Source organism: Cryptomeria japonica, chromosome 6 (genome assembly GCF_030272615.1).
Source record: "Cryptomeria japonica chromosome 6, Sugi_1.0, whole genome shotgun sequence".
Classification (NCBI taxonomy): Eukaryota; Viridiplantae; Streptophyta; class Pinopsida; order Cupressales; family Cupressaceae; genus Cryptomeria; species Cryptomeria japonica.
Window position 1 is genome coordinate 30,494,428 of NC_081410.1, and position 21,333 is coordinate 30,515,760.

General features: G+C 37.5%; 2 protein-coding genes across 3 annotated transcripts in view; both read right to left on the bottom strand.

Moving 5' to 3' along the window:
- LOC131069990 (uncharacterized) overlaps positions 1 to 21,333 on the bottom strand; it is a 216,223-nt gene that overhangs the window by 157,436 nt on the left and 37,454 nt on the right. Inside the window, exon 5 of one of the 2 annotated variants that reach the window (XM_058005539.2) lies at positions 8,516 to 8,599. The exons of the other annotated variant lie outside the window; for it this stretch is intronic. Coding sequence (XP_057861522.2) covers positions 8,516 to 8,599 — 84 coding nt within the window. The remainder of the gene's footprint in view (positions 1 to 8,515; positions 8,600 to 21,333) is intronic. 2 annotated transcript variants of the gene reach the window in all.
- LOC131069989 (uncharacterized) lies at positions 817 to 3,635 on the bottom strand. Its single transcript, XM_059207104.1, has 6 exons — positions 3,204 to 3,635; positions 2,883 to 3,115; positions 2,630 to 2,782; positions 2,123 to 2,523; positions 1,606 to 2,014; positions 817 to 1,492 (listed from the first exon to the last, which is right to left on the bottom strand). The coding sequence occupies exons 4-6, from the start codon at positions 2,270 to 2,272 to the stop codon at positions 897 to 899; spliced, it is 1,155 nt and encodes a 384-aa protein (XP_059063087.1). The 5' UTR covers positions 2,273 to 2,523; positions 2,630 to 2,782; positions 2,883 to 3,115; positions 3,204 to 3,635; the 3' UTR covers positions 817 to 896.

Genomic DNA, 21,333 nt, shown 5'->3' on the forward strand with positions numbered 1-21,333 from the left:
GCAAACTTGGGATAAAGACGGGCATCTCTATTTTCATGGATGGATGGACTGATATTAGACATCGTCCACTGATCAACATCATAATCACATGTGGAGCTCACTCTTATTTTCTTTTGTAGAGTTATTTATTGTTCAGGGAACACAAGGATGTAGACTTCCAATTCAACATTTTGACATGTGTCATAGAGGAGGTTTGAGGCCTCAAATGTCGTACAGATGGTCCCCGATTTAAAATGTATGTGCAAATTAGCTAGCATGATGGTGGAGAAAGCTTTCAAGCACTTCTTTTGGATTCCATGTTGTGTTCACATGTTGAAGAATGCATTTCAAGATATAGGGAAGATAGATTGGATGCAGCAAGTTGTTGCAGAAGATAGAGACATTCAAATGTTTATTTGCAACCAGCGCACATCACTTGCTCTCTTCAAAAACATTTCAAAAAGCAAATTTCTAAAACTTGTAGAAACTAGGTATTCTCAAAGAAACGGGACTCGGACTCGACTCGGACTCGGCAATGCCGACTCGGACTCGGACTCAAGACTCGGCGTCAGACTCGGCTGGACTCGGGAAAGTGAAAAACTCAAGAAATTTAGAGATTTTTAAAGATTTAAAACTTGTTTCAGACACCCTTTATTGAATACACCTTAAAGACACAAAAACATCATTAAACTTGGCTCATTTGATTACATACACAAGTATACATCAATCACATAAGCATAAACGCAAATTGTAGCTGAAGAAAATAAGAAACATAGATATATAATATTGTCAAATGTATACAATATTACAAAACTCATGGAATAAAAAATCCATGTCATCATATGATCATCATCAAATGTTTCATACAAATACCAAAGGTAAATAGTAAAACCAAATACAACTACAAGTGTACAAGCCTATGGCTGAGATGGCCGTGCACCCTCTCGCCCTGGCCCCCTACGAAGGCGTTTAAAGTAGGTCCTGGATGATTCAGCAGCCATAGTTGCTCCCTGTGACACCATGCCATGCTCACCAACATCAGGAACAGCTGTGTCATGCTCACCAACATCAGGAACAGCTGTGTCACTCCAAGTCTCATTATTTCCTGTCTCTGCTCGTGTTCTCTGCTCCTCCTCTGCCATGGCTCCAGCCTCAGCCTCTATATCTACCTGGTCGATCCAATCAATGTCATCATCACTAAATACAGCTACAGGAGTCCCAGGAGCTGTTTGATTCTCATTGGCCCACTCTGCTTCAAGATCAACCTCATCTAGAATGATAGGAGACATGTCAACTGTTGCATTCTTTCTCATTCTCAGGCGGAGGTTGTAGTGAACAAAGATGAGATCATTCATCTTCTCCACAGATAATCTATTGTGCCTCTTGGAGTGTATGTGCTCAAACATACTCCAATTGCGCTCACAACCTGATGCGCTACATGGTTGGCTCAAGATACGAATGGCCAACTTTTGAACATTTGGTGTCTCTGGGCCAAAAAAGTTCCACCAATGATCTAAGTTTGAAATGAGAAAAATAAATAAAATCAGTCTCACTCGTGAACTCATTTAAAAAGTTACAATATAGTATTGAATAAAACTAAAATTAAGCCTAACAATTTATTTTTACCTGGCATCATAGTTGTCCTACCGTCTTTGGCGACAGGACGAGAGAAGGTCTCCCCTTGTGCATCTGAGAACATCTGTAGCTCTCGAAAAAGGTCTATCTGAGAAGTACCAGCAGGTCCCACCTTCTCCATGATTGCATATAGCCCATTAAGGACCTCCGCATCAGCCTTGAAAGAAGGGATAAAACGGAATGCCAGATTCAGATAATAGGCTGCCGCATGGATGGGCCTATGTAGCTGATGATGCCATCTCCTATCAATGATCTCCCAAATGGGACCATACTTGCTCTCATCTGCTCCATAGACGAATTTGATGGCCTCCTTCGCCCTATCCATGCCCTCATATATAGAGCCCATTGCGGGCTTATCTCCATCCGCAACTCGCAACAAAACCACCAAGGGCTTAACAAACTGCAAAATTGAAAATATTGTGTAATTTAGAAAAATGAGCAAATAAGAGAATACATATAATAACTTATAAAACATGAAGCTAAATTGTAGAATTTATAAAAAAATTACCTTCACTATCTCATCACAAGGGACCCAAAAGCCTTGCTCATCAAAAATGCAGTCTGCCATCTCTATCCCTGCAGGGGTGGTAGCATAGGATGAGGAAGACCACTCCTCACCAACAATCATACGTCTCAAGGCAGGCTTAGACCTAAGCATGGACTACAATGTGAGGAAGTTTGTGGCAAATCTTGTGATTCCTGGACGATGCAACTCCTTCTGCTCTGTGTATTGTCTCATAAGAGCCAACACCCATGAATGATTATATACAAATTTGCAGACATTTCTTGCCCTTTCTACACATCTCTTGACCCATGGGATTTTTCCAATATCCTCCAACATGAGGTCAATGCAATGAGCAGCACATGGAGTCCAAACTATAGATGGGTGCCTCTCCATCAATAGTCTACCTGCAGCAACATAATTTGTTGCATTGTAAATTGTAATTAATGGAGGTACAAAATACAAGATAGTAATTAATTTGCAAACAAAATTAGTTTGTAATCAAAAGTTTACCCGCAGCAACATAATTTGCTGCATTGTCGGTCACCACCTGTACCACGTTCTCCTCACCCACATCTTCAATCACCTCCTCTATCTGCTCACATAGGTAGGTGGCATTCTTGCAATGGGCGGAGGCATCAATGGACTTGATGAAAACGGTGCCCCCTAAAATAAAAAAATAAAGCTAGGTCAATGATCATTCAATAAACCATTAGATAAAAAATAAAAAATTAAAGACTATATGAAACTAAAATTAATCAATCACCTGCGGAAGAAACAAGATAATTAAGAAGAGTTCTATTTCTCCTATCCGTCCAACCATCAGTCATGATGGTGCAACCTTTAGTGCTCCATATGTGGGGTTGTTCATCTAAATCCTTTTTCACATCATCCACCATTTGAGACAAAATGGGTCCCCTCAAATCACTCTCACTAGGGGCTTTGAACCCCGCCCCGCATATGGTAATGGCATCAACCATTTGTTGCCAATAAGGAGACCTGTCGCAAAGAAACTCAATGAGATAAGTTAAGTATAAAAATTAAAACAATCAAAGTTATCAAACATAAAAGTTAGTAAAACATTCACCTGGCTACAAAGAATGGAATACAGCTGTAGCTCCAAAACCTGCCAATTGCCATTTTAGCAGCATCATGGACCTCCTTGTTTCAACCCATCCCCTCAAGCGACGGTTGGGACCCAGGAGTAGTGCGAGGCACAAAGAAGGAATCTAACCTAGATTTACGAATCCTAGGTCCAATGGTAACATTCCCACTACAACTACTAGTGGTAGGAGCATGAGAAGTGGCGGTGGCACTGCCACTTATAGAAGCAGAAGCAAAAACGGAAGCACCAACAGTAGCAAACTGAGTGGGACGATATGGAGGTAAAGAAGAAGGGCCTCCAACACAACCTAACTGTGTCCCTCTTCCTAAAACTGTCTCTCTCCCAATGGCCGCTCGATCCTCCTTTTGTTTCTTTTTTCTTTCAATCTCCTCAACCATTACATAACAATAATGTATGGCCTCAGAGACTGCTTTTAGGCATGGTTCGGCATCATGTCCACACACACCAGCAATATGGTATTTCAGTCTATATATACCTCCATGGAATATTGTTTTGCAAAACATACATTTTGTTTGCCCCTTTCCTTGCCCTGGAAAATCCTCATGATATTTCCAAGCAGGGTCCTTTCTCATGGGGGGTCTAGAAGTTGAAGTAGACATTTTAGGATAGTTTTGTGAAAGTTGAAGTTGAGGCAAATAATAAAGTGAAGTTTGCCGCAATAAAACATTACAAATACAAAATAAAATTAATACATACATTCAAAAAAACTAAAGTAGGGTTTGTAAATTTTTTTTTAAAAAAATTGTAGGGTTTGTCAAACCCTACAATTTTTTTAAAAAAAATTTACAAACCCTACATACAACCCTACATAGTACAACTACATACTACATGCTACATACAAATTACAAACATACAAAAGATCTTGCATACAAGAAAATGTAAAACTTTCAAAATAAATGAATAGAAAATGGAATTTTTGCATATAAGAAACAAAATAATGTTAAAAAAAACAATCTTACCTCTTACAACAAGCTTGAAATGAGCTGCAAACTCTTCCTATCCAACGCTTGATGCACCAAATTGAAACACAATGCAGCTCCAATGTGACAAATTGAAGAAAACTTGAGCTTCCTCCTTGCTGGTTTTTCTTCTATGCACCCTTGTTTTTCTTCCCAACTCACTTTACTCTTCCTTTTTTTGCAAGTGAATGAAATGAAAGTCACTTTTAGGGCTAGAAGACAATTAACATAAAAAAACGGATTTAAAAAAACTTTGCAAACTAATTTTTTTTTGTGTTTTAAAGTATGCCCACGCCGGCCGAGTCCAGGGCTCGGGACTCGCCGAGTTTGGCGATTTTGGGCCAAAATCGCCAACTCGACGAGTCTGGCGAGTTTACTCTCCAGACTCGGCCAAGTCCGAGTCCGAGTCCGAGCCCCTGGGACTTGTTTGGCCTGACTCGGACCCGAACTCTCCGAGTTTGGGCGATTTTGGGCGAGTCTCGTTTCTCTGGGTATTCTAATTATTTCATTTTGTTAGAGAGGATGCTTGATGTGAAGGAGTCTCTATAGCTGATGATTGTGAATTCAAAGTGGAGTAGATGGCCTACTCCAAACACTTTTTAAGGAAAAACTATCCAACAAAAGATATTTGATGGTGACTCGTGATCGTAAGAAAATATTGACTTTCAATAAATTGTCGGTTTTATTGTTTCTAATTTTCAAACTTGTCATTTGATTGAATTGTTCTTATTGAAATTTCTGTTTGCAAATGTGGTTGATTTTTCATCTCACTTATTGTAGATATCATTAAATATGTTGATACGAACTCTCCTAGTCTTGAAATGGTTTATGAGACATTTGATAGCATGTTTGGGTGGATGAAGCAAACAATTTGTAATAGGGACTGTAAATCCCAAATGGTATGCACCAAAGACAACGAGATTGCCTCCTTGTGATGACAAAGAGGTGAAAGAGAAGTTAATTAAGGCCCTTCCAAAGATGTATAATTCAATTAGAATGACTTGCCTTTACAAATCTTCATGGTCCAACATTTAGCAAATCAAAGGTGACGACAGATAGAGCTAAATTGGCTCAAATTGACCCTATTGGATGGTGGACATGCCACACCAAAGTTGAAAATACTTAACATTTCCCTCCTCACACAAGTTGCCAATTTTTCTATTGCGAGGAGGAATTCATCCACATCAACTTCATCCAATCTATCAAGAGGAATGGTCTTACCTCTAAACAAGCAAAGAAGTTGGTGATTGTGCATAGTGGCTTGTGACTTCAAGATCAATGGACTGGAGTATACGATGAGATATTGATCCCAAATACACCACCCAAATTGTTGAGGTGGCACAACAAGGATTACTTGAAATTACATTGGATGAGGTAGCCCCTTATGGTGGCAATGACTTCAAGTTAGATTCCAATCTTGATGCAATGGTAGCTTATGCCAATTAGACACAACAAGATACTTTCTATGTTTTATGTCATTTTGTAGTTGGAACTTGTAGCCTTTGGGCATTTTGTTACATTTTTAAATTTTATATAATATTAATATGTCATATCTAAATCAACAATGAATTATAAAAGCAATTATTTTTTTACATTCGTTGATTTACGTGGTTCTCATGTGAACTCTCAATTCAACTATGATGTTGTGTACTAAAGGATCTATAATGTATGTGATGAATACCTTATCAATGTTATAATGTGGATATTTGAAACTTCCCTATAATTTTTGAATTTTCTCTATTTTTGATATAGTTGATCCCTTTGCTATCCCTTGTTGTCCCCTACCATCGCATCCCAAAAACTTGATGCAACATAGCTTGTAACACAACACAAAGGAATCTTTAAGCATCACCAGAAAGAACTAGACCAACTTGTAGGATTGTTCAATCAACATTCTTTGCACTAAAAAGAAAAATCTACCATGTCTAATGATATCATATTATTACATAGCAAAATACAAAAATATTCTAAACAGCAGCAGAAAACTAATCCAATACAGAACAAATATTCATAATAACAGCCCAACTCCAATTGAATGCAAACAAATATAGGGAAAACTACAGATTGAATATCCCAAATAGTGTCTTCCGTATGTGGGTTTTTCCATTTTATCCAATATTTAGAGAGAGCTCTACTGTGTAAATTAACTATCTTTGACCAATAAATTTGTGTTCCAAAATTATATTTCATTCTTCAGTAAGTTACAGAATGTCGGGAATAAAATTGCAACTCCAATAACATCTTAAGCACAATACATGGAAAACACAGTGGATCCTTGAAGAGGTGGCTACCTCCATTTGTAAGTGGTTTTATCAGCCTTGGGTAGAATTTCACAAGGGCCATAAAATTTGAAATCCATTTTATTTCATTCACTTCATCAGAGAGACATCCGATTGCAATGTTAAAGTTGAAGGAATGCCCAATTATCATTCTCAAATGCCTCTCACTTTGCTGCCGACACACTTCTTGTTTCATTCTATTTTGAGTCATACCAATTTTAATGGAAAATTTAAGAACATTGCATTTATGTTGAAGGTAATTATTTAATACCTACACTAGAATACAAATGCAAACAAGAAGTGGTCGATGATAAAGGCTACGAATGGGAAGTTTAAAATGAAATCATTTTTGCTCAGGTATGAAAGGTGGTGTAATACAATTATGTTGCCAACGGAAACCATGCTTGCTTCACCCTATTTTGGGTCATAAAAGAAAATGAAAATCCTTGGGAATCCAAGAGCATTCTTTTAATGTTGCAAGTAATCATTTACCATCTGTAATTTGGAAAATCCTCACAAACAACTGGTAGTAGGGGAGAACAGTAATAAGGAGCTTCAAATGGAGTTATCTTAGTCGAGTTGTGAAATGTAATATGTTATACCACCATTTTTCCAATGGAAGCAGGTTGTGTGATTGTGATTGCTCATCACAAGTGATGCATCAAAAGTATTCTTCAAAATATTTGCTATAATATCCTTTTTGTCATCAAAGTGGGGATGGTCAGACAATTTGTGGGCTAGTTTGCACACAAATGAACATTTATCTTACAATACTAGCTAAAAATCAGTTAAGATAATCCACAAAAGACAGAACGTTTAGTGAGTAATTCCACAACTAGAATTATCATATTCACAATTTATCATTTTGATGGTCTAATGATGAAATGCATAGAGATTTTTTCCCAACATTATCCATAGGTGAATCTGTGATACTTTGTGGATCCTTGATTATCTTACCTTTACTCAGCTGACCTCTTGACCATTGTGCAAAATATTTTTGTAAAATGCACTTCAATTCATTTCAAAAGAAATCCTTCTTGGTTCAATGATATGTTTCAGTAACACTTGAATATCCTCCAATATGTGATGTACACAGTTCTAATAAACTCTGATTTTTCAATTAAGAGGTCAACTAAAAAGAACTTGTCCTTGTCATTAAATGATAAGATTGGAGTTGGTTTTAGTTCTTTAAAGAGTTGATGAATAAAATAATCCTCTTATCATTCAAGTCTTACACTTCAACTCAATCTGCCTTAAGTATAGGCATGGCGCAAAAGATAACCTTATCATTTTTTTCCTTTAACGCATCACATTTACTAGACCTTCTTACATAGGATTTCTCAACCATATGCAAGCAGCTTTGTTACCCATTCATGCTGTTCATTGAAAAAGGATTATTGCTCTGAAAAATATTTCAAATCTTCATGATCTGGGTTGGACTTAGTGTCAAACCATGACATATCAATGACAATACTTGATTATATAGATGACAGAAAATATCTCATGCTAATATGTTAGTTGGCAAAAGATATTTCACATGAACAGGAATCATCTACAACACCAAAGAACCTTCCACAAGAGAAAGAAGCAAAAAAGAAATAATATGTTGCCAATAATAATACAACCATGATAATAAAAATGCACATAGAGACCCTTGTCTATGAGAAGAAGGCAATTAGGGTAGGTGAGAACCCCATCTGTCCATGCAACAACTATCCTAACAAGTGTCATATTCACATGACCAAAGACATCTAGAAGATATACCCACGTAGACTTAACTAGGCATGAATAGGACAAAAAAGGAAAATAGTTTAGATACAGGAATTTCATGTTTATGTGACAAAATTGATAGTGTCACAATGATTAACAATTTCTTATCTAAAAGTAACTCTAATTATCCATATTCAATAAACTCATAACTCTACTAAATGTGTGAAATATTCACATTGAATAACCTACAATTGCTAAACAAAGATGTTATAAGTAGTACGAAAAAAAAAATTGAGCAGAAAATGTAATTTAAGTTATGCTTTACCTCAATATCAGTACTTGAATACAGGTGAAGCTGATTGCTTTCTATGTTCATCCGAGCACCTCTGCTCCCTATTTGCTCCACACTCTGCCCGGGTATGAAAGAGTATGCCAGAAATGAGAAGAATGAGTTTACAAGCGCTACTCAAAATATGCAAGCAACAGACATGCATAGGATTTGCTGCTGAAGCAAAATATTAAACATTATGATAGATACCCATCCATTAGAAAATAAATGAAGGAATGAAAATCATGAATACAAACAAATACCAAAAGTGATTTATTAGTCAAATCAGTGGCACATACTGTTAGAAAATATAATTAATATTAATTCCTTACAATAGGAATACACATAATATTAAACAAGAATGGGTCATTATTGTTTAATTATGTTGTCAGTTAGTCAGATGGTTGAATAGTTAGTTATCGACTAACCAACCATCTCTTCTCCATATTTCTGCTCCATTAATAAAATATTTGCTCATTGCTCTTCATCTGCATTTCCAATATACTGTCACAAGCAGCACTGGCCCTTGACCCCATTGGGGGTTTTGCCTCCAAACCCCCATCAAATTATAAGTCTAACCAAGTATTACACCAATGATTATTCATGATCAGGAAATCTGCAAAATACATATCCCCTCGTGCAAATCTCTACATCTTCACAATCAAAGCCACAATCAAGGATTATCTTGTTTCATACAGTGGACAACTTGTTTAGCATACAAGGACTTCCATCGAGCATGCTATATTCAATGTTAATTATACTATTGAGTATAAGTTAAGTCATAGTTGGCAAGAAATACCATTTTCATTAAGCAAAAATAGTAAAATACCCATGATTCCTATTCAATTATCCACGCTCACAAAGGTTCTATAAAGTCTATGATGAATGCTTTATCAATGTTATGATATGAATATTTGGAATTTCTCTATATTTTTTAAAATTTCCCTATTTTTTTAATAGTCATCCACTAAAAATTGGCCCAAAAGTACACTCGTACCGGAAACATGAATTGCTGTCCCCTAGTCCCCATCGCCATAACTCCATGAAGCATAGATGGAGAAAGATAGTAGAGGCTCCAATAATGGTACAAAGAATGAAATGGTGGTCGTGGGCTAAGAAAAAAAAATCCTTCCACTTTCCTCATATGGTCGATCAGTACTTTAGAGTTACTAAACTAAGAGTGAGACAACTACTAGTCTACTGCATAGTAGATGGCCAAATTCTCATAGACAAGAGCAAACACCTAGAATCCATGTAGTTTTTTGTCTGTCATGTTGCCAAAAGCCAATTAAAGTCAGTGTTCCACGGGCATTGGGGACGGGGGGACGCGTCTCCGAGACGGGGGGACCAAGGGCCTAAGTTTGGGGACGGCGGGGGGACCAAGGTGGGAGGTGGCAGGGTGGTGGTGCTGATATAGTTATACATAAACATATAGTACTTGAAAAACTAGTTTTGAAAAGATGTATGATAGTATTACAGTATAAGAATTACATTTCAAATGAGACTAGGAAATTTGAAATACTAAATCTAAATACCAAGATTTCTAAGTTGTGTTGTTATATGGAGCCTAATCAAACTCGGAGATTAGAATTTCCCTACTTCTATCGGCGCGGTTTCCCCCTATATTTTTCAACGGGGTTTTGGGGGCAACGCCCCCAAGTTGGGGTCAAGGGGCAGTGCCCCTTTCGCGATACAAGGCGGGGTCGAGGGGCAGCGCCCCACAAGGCCAAAAATACTTTTATTATTTTCTAAAGGCGTCGGGTGTTATTTTTCTATTGGCCCACGTCCAATTAGAGTTACCCCTTAACCCTCAAAAAACTTAAAAAGTCACTTTTTTTTTAAATTTTATTTTAAACATTGCATATACGTGGGGGCGAAAGGAGACGTATGGGTGTCTACCCGTCCCTGGAGAGACGTCTGCACGTCTCTCAAAGGACGGGGAGGCGCCCAAACGTCTCCCAAGGAGACGTGGAGGTGTCTCCATGTCTCTCTGGGAGACGCCCAGACGTCTCCCGAGGAGACGTCTCCACGTCTCCACATCTCCCTGGGAGACGCGAGGATGCGGAGACGTGGCGCTTGGGTGGCGGTGGCAGGACGGCAGAGGATGTGGACCTGAAACGTTTCTAACGGGGGGATGCGCCCAAAAAGGGGGGGGACGCGTCCCCGTGGAACACTGATTAAAATCTACCTCAAGGCCTAATGAACACTATGCGAAGCAGTAAAAGTTGCAACCCATCAAAAAATCCATCATGCTAGTAGAAACTAGCATTACTCATTCATCAATAGGAATATGATGATGAAAGGTGTGTTCTATATCCTAGGTGTGGTGTAACATGGTGGCAAAGAAATTGAAACAGTATGAGTCTTTTCAAAGGTTTTCAATCTTACCGTTGGTGCCTGCCAAGTGGTGTGATCAGTCTCCAAAGTGTGGCATGACCGCAAAGAAGTTAGAACAGTATGAGTCTTTTCAAAGGTTTTTAATCTTACCCTTGGTGCCTGTCAAGTGGTGTGATCACTCTCCTACGTGTGTCATGACCGCAAAGAAATTAAAATTGCATAAGCCTTTTCAAACATTTTTAATCTTACCCTTTGTGCCTATAAAGTGGCAGATTAGTCAAATTCATTTTTGTTTATTAACAATGTATATAGATATTCAGCTATCGGAAGCTTTAAACTTGATATAAATGTAAAATCAAATATAAGTGCATAGAATATATATCGAATATAGAAAATATCTATATTAATTTTGTTAGATATACAAGAAGAAAAATTTTGAGCATTTTAAAAATAATAAAGTAAGCCATGATCTTTTGTTACAACAGATAACAAACATTCAGCATATGCGATGCATCTAATTCACACTTACAAAAAAAGCCATCGTGATGAATAACTGCATAAAATGCCTAACAAATCTGCAACAACATATATGACATCAACCCTATAAATCGACATAAAGAAATAAAGATTAAATTCTTTGCAAATTTCCACTCCATTTCCCATTCATTTATGCACTATCATTAGCCCATAAAACCATTAGCATGTCATCACAAAGTATCACGGAAGCTATCCCTTTCACATACTCTTGAGGTACCACGTACCATCCTACTTTCACATGCCTAAAAGCCCTTTTCACATACCACTAGGTATATAGAAAGGATCATCTTCTTTCAAATAAAAGGAGGATATTTAAAACGGTTCAGTATAGCGAGAGGCTCAATATATCATTCAGGCAGGTATAAGAAAGGGGAACATATTTGCAGAGATAAGGAACCCTCGTAATCAACAAAAATGGCTTCAAATGCTCTTAAGATAATGCTTTTGAGTTCTCAAATGTTGCGAGAATAATAATTATTCAATCTAAAAAACCAAACTCCAAACCAGAGTTGCCGGAAACTCCTTTGCCCTCCCCGGGAACACGTTTCCCCATATCCGTTCCCGTTTCTGAAACGGCTACTTATCCGATACAGCCCAGATAGATGTCGAATATTGTACACACGCATGCCCAAAAATACTTGATTTCCAGCCATGCTAAATACTAATGTGATTTGATTTTTAAACAAAATTGATGTAAATCTTCCTAAATTTAATTTTAAAAAACTTCGTTAATGCATTTTAAAAAGAAAAAATGGTATTAACAAAACCTACACCAAATGAGAAAGACAAATGAAATGTTTTTCTATTTTAGTGACCCATTTTTGGGGGTTATCTTCCAATGCAACTCTTCTATTTTTGCATATTGTAAAATGTTAAATCTACTTATCATTATTTATGTAGCAATTATGTGTCTATATTGCTTTTGAAGTAATGAAAATCCCCTCGAATAACTTAGAAAATTGTGTTAAATATATGTGTATGTGTTTTTTATGAATGACGTGTCCAGCTGTATCCATATTGGGGATCTTAAAAAATAGGTGTATCCATATCCGATACCGTATCCGTGTCCATGCAACTTTGCTCCAAACACAACTGGAGTTTGAGGAACTGTGAAATATTGTGAGTGGCACTATCACAATGCTTGCAACAGATGCCAATGAGCAGCAGAGGTTTCATAAGGACACTCATTGTACTTTTTGTGTCACAGGTGTACAACCTCATATTAGCACAGCCAAATCTGCAAAATTAGCATGGGATAGATTGAAAACTGTATCTGAAGCAAAGAATTAAAACCAAATTATTCCCCTCCAAAATCAATTACTTGGCTTGAAGATGCAATGAGGTGAAAAATTAGAAGAATTCTTGAAGAAAGTAGCTAAGTAAGAACATCGCACCAAGCATTAGGAGAAACAATTTTAAGTGACTCTCTTGTATCAACTGCCTTGAGAGCACTACCCCTTCCTTCAAGTGTGAATAAACTGGCTAAATGTGGCTAGCACAAAGCCTACATTCAAAAAATTGTTGAATATATTTCAGCAGAAAGAAGAAATTCAAGATGAGGTGGCTAACACCAAAGACAATCAATCTCTCGCATAACAATAAGGAAAGAAACCTGAATGTCAAAGCACTCCACCCAAGCGAAAAAAGGACACTCGGTCTGCACCAATGAAGTGTCCCATTTATGGAAAAAAAGGGAGTACTCTTCAAAAATAATTCCTTGGCAAATGAAGAGTCTAGCCAATGAAGCAATAGTAGAATAATCATAAGGCCAAGAAAAAGAAATCCCAAAAGCAACAAGGGAATGTTGCTTCAACAGGTGACTTGATGAGGGCTGTTGTATGCTGCAGAGACATAAGTACCCTCTTCACATCAATCCATGTGGTATGTAGATTTCTGTGCGTCCAAACATGCAACCATTACAAAAGAGTGGTTTGTCAACTTGATTGCTTCAAGTTCAACTGGACAAGTCTCATTAGGAAATGAAGCAGCTAACAGGGCATTGGCAATATTTCTCTACCACTATGAACCCAAAAATATAGACTTGTGAGAGTTTTGTATGCTTCAAGACTCACAAAGAGCTATTTGTCAATAAGTTTATTAATTCAACATTGACCTTGATCCTCGGGACAGTGAGAAGTTCTGTTCTATTCAAGACAAGTCCTAAAGTCTCGAAGTTGATGCCCATGCCTTAGTAGTTAAAAAAATGTTTCAATTTGTCGATGTTGCATATGCAAATCAAACACTAACAATAAAGGCATGTTCATCCGCAACACTCTACCATATACAACTTTGTCGTCTCAATATTGGTTATTTTGTTGCTTTGGCTAGATATGAGATGGTGCAAGGACATCCCCCGTCACGAAAACTAAAAATCTTTGCTTGAGTGTGCTATTAGGAAACAACATAGGGCTCCCTTTCATGATGTTGAACAGCCCATGCTCCTTTGGACCCAATTCATATCAATTTGTGCAGGCCAATGACATCTAGTCATAATAATTCCCAACAGTTCAACTCTTTTTTGATGATCACACTAAAAAAATGTGCGTATATTGCTTGACTAGCATAGATCAAGTATTTGTAAAATTCAAAGAGTTTCAAGCCCTTGTTGTAAGGCCAATTAGTCACCCTCTCAAAGGAATCCATTCAAATCAAGGAGGGTAATTCACTAGCAACAAGTAGTTAGAATATCTAAAGGAGCATGAAATTCAAAGAAACCAGACCACTTCAAAAATAATGTTTCAAAAGGCATAATTGTACCAGCATCAGCATAGCACACAACATGTTGAAAGACACAATCTAGTTCCTGACTTTTAAACATAAATGATTCACACAGCAATGTCTTTATTAAACAATGCATACAAAATGTGCTTCATAGAATAACTCCTAAAAAAGATTGGACTAGTAAAAAACCCTTTGTTACACATTTTAGGTATTTGGACATACAACATTTGTGCACATCTCTGAGGTGCAAAGAAATAAGTTGGACTAGAAGTCCATTAAGTGCATGTTTCTTGGACACAACTAAGATTTGAAATGGCATTGACTCATGGATCGAGCCCCAAAAAAGATGTGCATCAGCAATGATGTTATCTTTGATGAGAAGAGCACTTGCACACACTTTCCTCATTGACTACTACACTAAGTCAAACACCCAAAATATTTGAGGGTGCAAAAGACAAATTTGAAGACCATGAGCACAAACAAGCAAATGATGCAGATTTGTTTCAATCAAAACAACCTCCATCATCACCCTCACATGTGCAAAAAATAACCATGCTATTTCAACACCATGAAATATACGAAGCCAAATGTAGTTTTTGACATGTCTCTTTCAAGGGCAAATACTTGTGAGCAAGTTAACTTGGTTGTAATGTGCATACTGATTTGTTTCAAGCTCATAAAATTTCTCTACAAACTAAAGGAGCTTCCCAAACCTCAGTACATCAACATGAATAAGCATCTTTCGCAGAAATCCATGTAATCCTAGTCTCTACCTTAAAGAGTAATGAGGAAGACTGTAATTTTGATTGTGTATGTCAATAATCTTGTCATCACTCAAAGCTGAAACAAACCATGATCTCAAACAATTAATTGACGTGATAGATTTTGAGCTTCTAAATTATTGTCTTCAACAAGAAGTGTAGCATTTTAAAAATCATATATTTTGTGACTCTGATGAAGCATGCCAACACCTCGCCAAAGAAATTCAAAATGGTAGACGGCAAGCCTGCAAGTACCCTAACCATTATTTTGAGGAAATAAAATGTTGATTAAATTATTTTTAAACAGATTTGAAAAAAAACCAAAATATTACTTTTAAAACCCTAATGAGTAACTTGGATAAAATACCTATGTTACCCCAATTTATTGGGAATGGGGACAGCAGGGGACGTCAGGACTGGTTTTCGAGACGGCAATTTTTTTTTGCCAATTTTGGGGACAGCTATATAAATATAGGGGAAATTAATGCTGTGTATGACTCCCTACATTTCTTGGCCCCTTTGTCGCTGTTTGGTGGTGCTGGTGATGTATGTTGCTGTTTTTGTAAGGAGTTTGATGAATTCTGTAGCTGTTTTGACCTGCAAACATCAGACCTGTCTGATATTGCAGACCTGCAACCACTTTTTTACACACTACCAAGTTCTAAGTGTTTGTGAAATATATTAACAGGCTGCTATTCATTATTTCTAAGTGCTTTTGGCAGTGATTTAGACATGTTTGCCCTTCATATCAGTTAAAAATCCAGAGTTGCAGAGCTATAATTGCTTTCATATGCATTACCAAGTTTCAGGTGTTTGTGAAATTGAGTTGTGCTTGCTGCAGAGATCAATTGCAGCACCTATCTCCAGTGTTTGTCAAACTTCTTGTTGTAGTTAGAACTGACATATGTAGTTAAATGTGTGTGAAGTTTATCAAACACTTATGCAGTATTGCTAAGCTGTGGGGGTCCACAAAAAGAAATTAAAAAAAAATTTAAAGCATTTGAGTCTTTTTTAATTTTTAAATGTGCTGGGACGAGGAAGCTTAGGGGATTGCCACAGACGTCCCCAACTGTCTGGGGGACGGGGGGACGTCCCCTTTGAGAATCACTGTCTTCCACAAGCTTCCAAGACATTTCATGGGAAATTGCAATTTTTGGGGACGGGTAGGGAGGAGAGGACATCCGTGGGTCATCTCTGAAACATCCCCAGTATGGGGGCAGGGGATTTTGACCTGGGGATGCATTTCCGGGTAACATAGCAAATTACTGCGGCTTTAAATATTTTTAACCCAATATGATAAAAAACTCTCAATTCTAATTAGAATAATAATAGTATTGTAATGTCCCCTACTAGGAGGCTGCCTGTTTCTCAATGATTAAAATAAATTAGCATACATTTTTATGCTTTAAATCAGATTATTAAACTACAGAGCAATTGATTATTCAATTTATTCATAATACAATCAATAGTTAATATGTTAGGCCCATCCTTACTACTTACCTAACCCTAATGGACGACGGGGAATTACTATCATAGGGTGCTTGGAAACCACCTCCACAAGTAGGCCCAATGGTTTCATAAATACCCATCAATACCACCTCTTGGGGCTCACCTATTTTAGGATGGAATTACTCCACCTATCCCTACACAAACCGACCTATCCTTCCAAAGACGTTTAGTGAAAGATTAAGGACTAGACTGTTTAATATATTGGTCTTTCATGTACTATGAATGTATATGAAATTAAGTATGACTGTGATACATATTGCACTCTATATTAATATTACTATTAAGTTATGCATAAGAACATTATCAGGCTTCATATATTAAGCATACATATTAAGCACATCCCCATGCATACCACCAAGAACAAGGATGTTACTGCATGTAACTTAATAACAGTTCTGATCTGATCTGATCGATGGTGATGTCACTAGTTACTTTTGATTCCTTTCCTTTATATCTCTCAATGTGAAGGAGAGGTCACACCTCTTCATCATGTATGCCCTTTGGCAAGAGACACACCCTTTCACCATTAGCACCCTTTGAAAGAGTGCAACTCTTCATTATTTCTGCCCTTTGAAAGGTATGCAACCTTTCACAATCAAATCTGCACTTCTGATTCCCAATTTATTCCCCCTCAAATGAACTTCTCTTCTCCCTTTTATATCTCATGTTTGAGGGAGTCACAACTTTTCAATTCATCACTTTTGACCATTCATTAACTTATTAAATTTTAATTATATTGCTTTATATTTTAATTTAATTTTCATGTTTTTATTCTTTTGTATTTTAATTTTATTGTTATTATTTATACTTCAATCCTATTCGACAAGGGGGCATTACAATATCAAAGAGAAATATCAATTAAAGAACTTACAATATCAAAGAGAAATCAATTATAGAATTTTTTGGTTGGTAATGGTGTCTAAGATTACATCCAAGTACAAGTCGGTGATAATAGAAACAGACAACTGCAATAGCAGCAAGTACATTGACTGCAACAACAACCAACAACATTGAAATTGCTCTATGAAAGCTTATAATTAATTGTATGTTATATAGATGTGATTCAGATGAGATCCATAAACATGAAGCTTTCTCACGACCTCCCAATGAGATCATTTGACCAAGTCAAAGTGTTTTTGTCCTCTAAATCATTAAAACCAAAGGAATTTCATCCTTTGGTTCCCTACAAACCAAAAGGTTTTCATCCTCAAATATGACAACTTGAACACATGCTCAAAGCAATATTTAGCTAGGGTTTTTGTGTAGAATACAATGGTTTCATCGCTAAACATGTTTACCTATTCATAAAATTGAAAACAACAATCAATATGAGCTCCTGGCCAAAATAACACCTAATAATCTAGGAAAGAATCATTGATCACTAAGGATGCCACCATCGCAATTAATGAAGCATCATCATCTCCCTCTTTCTATGTCACGCATACATATGAATCCACAGCAAAAATATAAACAACGGTTCCCTAGGCAAGAAAATCGCTTCTAGAGAGATTGCAGCTTAAAAAATGGCCATTAATGACAATTTAGGTTGTATAGGGGGCAGGTGGCAAGAGTAGAGGAAAAAGTAGGAATGTAGGAGTTCAATGATCGAGAAAACCACATGACTCATGCCATAGGTCGAGGGTCAAGAAGTTGAGGTCTGAGCAAAAGATAGGTCAAGATGGCAAAGTCCAAAACTCTAATAGAGGTAAGAAAAGGAGCAATTTTTTGCAAAAAGGTATGTCCAAATGGCAAAGAATGAAATCCCAAGAACTAGCTCACACACAGAAGATTGAACATAGAAACTTCCATAGTAAGAAAATTTAGGCACCAAGAAACTAGGTAACATCACACATAGCTCACAAAAAAAAAAGAGAAATGGCTATGGTTCCTAGATAGGAATTCATTGAAAAGGGGTCATTACAAGTCCCCCACCCCCCACCACCAAAATAAAATTCTTACTCTCAAGCAATGGAAATCAGGATGCTCCAAGACTTCTAATCCCACCCAAGTAGGTTCTTCCAATGAACTAAGTATGATAAATATGAGCTTCTGGATTTGATTGTGTGAGCTTTTTTGCATCAACGTTTTGGATCACATTGTGTGAGCTTTCATCCTGATGTCCCCTACAACACGTTTCGGCTGCTATTTGCACCAGCCATGATGTCCCCTACAACACGTTTGGTGGCAGCGAACCAAGTGTGTATCTCCAAACCACACGGCCAAGCAACTCCTATGGGTATTCTGCTATAACCTCACAGACCTCCAAAAGGGATTGGCACATCAATTACAAGATCCAATGTACATAAGAATGCCATTGCAGCCGAAGGGATGGTATGTGAGACTGTCGCACCCAAAGGGATACACTTGCGGTCAAGGAGCAACAGAAGAGGCAGTAGGGGATGTTGATGCCAGGCTTGACAATTTTCTAAGTAGATTTGATGTGGGTACTACAGACATCCCGCCACTGACACCAAGCCTTACTTTGGGCATCCATGTGGAGCAACATGCAGAAGGATCCCTAAAAGCCCAAGACAGAGATACTACGTAGGAGGACCAACAAGGTAGGGATGTGATCGAGATTGAGGAGAGTGCACATCTCGTGGTGAGGGGAATGTATCCAAGCAAGAGGTGGAGGTGATAGCTATGACATCTAGTAGACAAGCGACACATGAAGGACACCTTCAAGTTTCAAAACTCAGCCCACAAGATGCCCTTGGTACCATTCAGGGGTACCTCTTAAAGATGGATGATATTGTTGCGGTCACTCAAGAGATGGTTGAACTAGCGAAGTGGGTCAACATAGGCCTAATGCCAGCTGAGGCAAAGAGACTCCTAACATTTATGTGGAGCAGATGCAAAGTGGAGTTTAGGCAGCATTTTAGAGCCCAGGGGTGGCTAGATACTGAGATGCCTGAAATGGAGTTTTGGCATCAGCCGAATGTTGGCGAAGGACCAAGTGGAGTACTAGGTAGCCTACGGAGAATGGAGAGCACATTTCGTGCTATTTTTTAAGAGTTGCAAAAGACAACCCACTCGACAGTTGAGGCAAAGGCAGGCAGACTAACCGCAATGGAAGAGTTGATACAGCAAGAGTGCCTTACCAAAGTAGAGAAGGAATGGAGAGTGGCCTTAGAAGTTAAATTAGAGCAATTGTTGATGGCCACTGCGGAGCGAGATACACAGCTAAAAGAGGCAGAGACCCATCTAGCTACATTGTCTCGGTAGTTGGAGACCACATAGAAGGACCTCATGGAGGCAGTCCAATTGGTGAAGGCAGCTTGGGAGTGCAAGAAGATTGCTGCAAGGGACCTCCAATTTTTTGCTGCAAAAGATAGCTATTCTTGATGGTCTTCTTAATCAGTGCCCTATAATCAATATATATTTGCATAGCACCATCCTTGTTTTTTACAAGTACTAGTGAGAATGCAAGGGACTTGTACGAGGTCTTATGTAGCCCATCTCTAGAAGTTCATTTAGAGCCACTCTAAAGAAGAATCACTGCTTTCCTCTTCATTAGTGGGTCTTGAATATCTCTTGTTCAATTCAACAAATTGTTGTTGCACCTCTGGTTTAATCGTTCCAATTCACTCACAACATCAAGTAATTTCTTCATGTACTCAACTTTCTCCCTTGCATGAGATTATTTAAAGTCTCAATGCTAGGGTGTGGTCTTTGAAATTAAACTTGAAAACCTAAGCAATATGATGTACAAGTCTATGAGGTTCTTTTCTTCCCTGTAAATATTTGCATGTGCATAGTGAGTAGATTCATTTAGCTCCTATAATCTTAGCGTTGCTAAATAAAAAAACTTTGCTTCAAAACAGTTCACATGCCCTATCCATGTTGTCGGCATAAAGCAAAAGTTTTAAACACTTTTTGGGCTCTGAAGCCAATTATAAAACCAATGAAAAGTGTCGATGACTTTTAAAGCTCTATCTTCGCCCTCCTTTACACAGGATATAAATAGAGTATCGGCTAATCAAGTGGTTTTCACAACTACATCATGCTCCAATGAAATTTGTAAAACTTTACAAAACCCCTGTTTTTCAAATTTCTCTTTGCTTAAAAACTTGCTATCAAGAAATTTAGTGGTTGTGACAACCTAATCAAGTTCCGACAAGGTTGTCACGACCTTATCAAGTTTTGACAAGTTTTCTAACCTTTTTAAATTTCAGAAACAATTTATTTTTGAAACCAAAAAAAGTTATTTGGAGGATTTTTAAAGTATTTGAGCTTTGATTAAGACTTAGAAATTAAATGACGACAACTTTAACGAGAATTTGGAAATTTGACAACTCTTAACCAAAGACTCGTTTTTCCATGAAAATTTAGCTAATAGATGATTAACAACTCTCAAGTAAAACCCATCACTTATTTTTGCTTCAAGTATCCAGTGTCCATGTTTTAACTATTTTCGTAAACTGCTTTGCAAGATATTGGAATTTTTAAATTCTCCAAATAATAATGCATCCTGACACAAAAATTTGCCACAATATCTTTGATGATGCCAAGAACACCCTTATAGAAGGATTCTATATCACACCTAATAGATCTCCAAATTTAATTGTTTTCTTGATTCAATGAGAAAAACCATGTAGGGGCGTCCAAGACCATGACTAAAAAGATAGGTAACTTGTTTCAAGCGTTTAGTTGGCATGAGGATTTTAGGTCTCAGTGTCATATGATATTTGAAAAGCAAGAGAAGAAGTTTAAAATTGGTTAGGTTAAAACATGGACAACACTCCTAAAAGAAGAGATTGGTGTCTCTTGTTGAGTTGGCGATCAGCTGTGGGGATTGGTGTCTTCAATAGGTTGGACCGTTGGTGCTTGCAAATTCTAAAAGTGGGATTGTTGTCTCCAATGGTTGAGGCTTGCAAATATTGTAAGATCATTTTAATTTTGTTGTCGTTGGATTTGGACAATAGGTCCAAGCAATCCTCTATGGTTTCT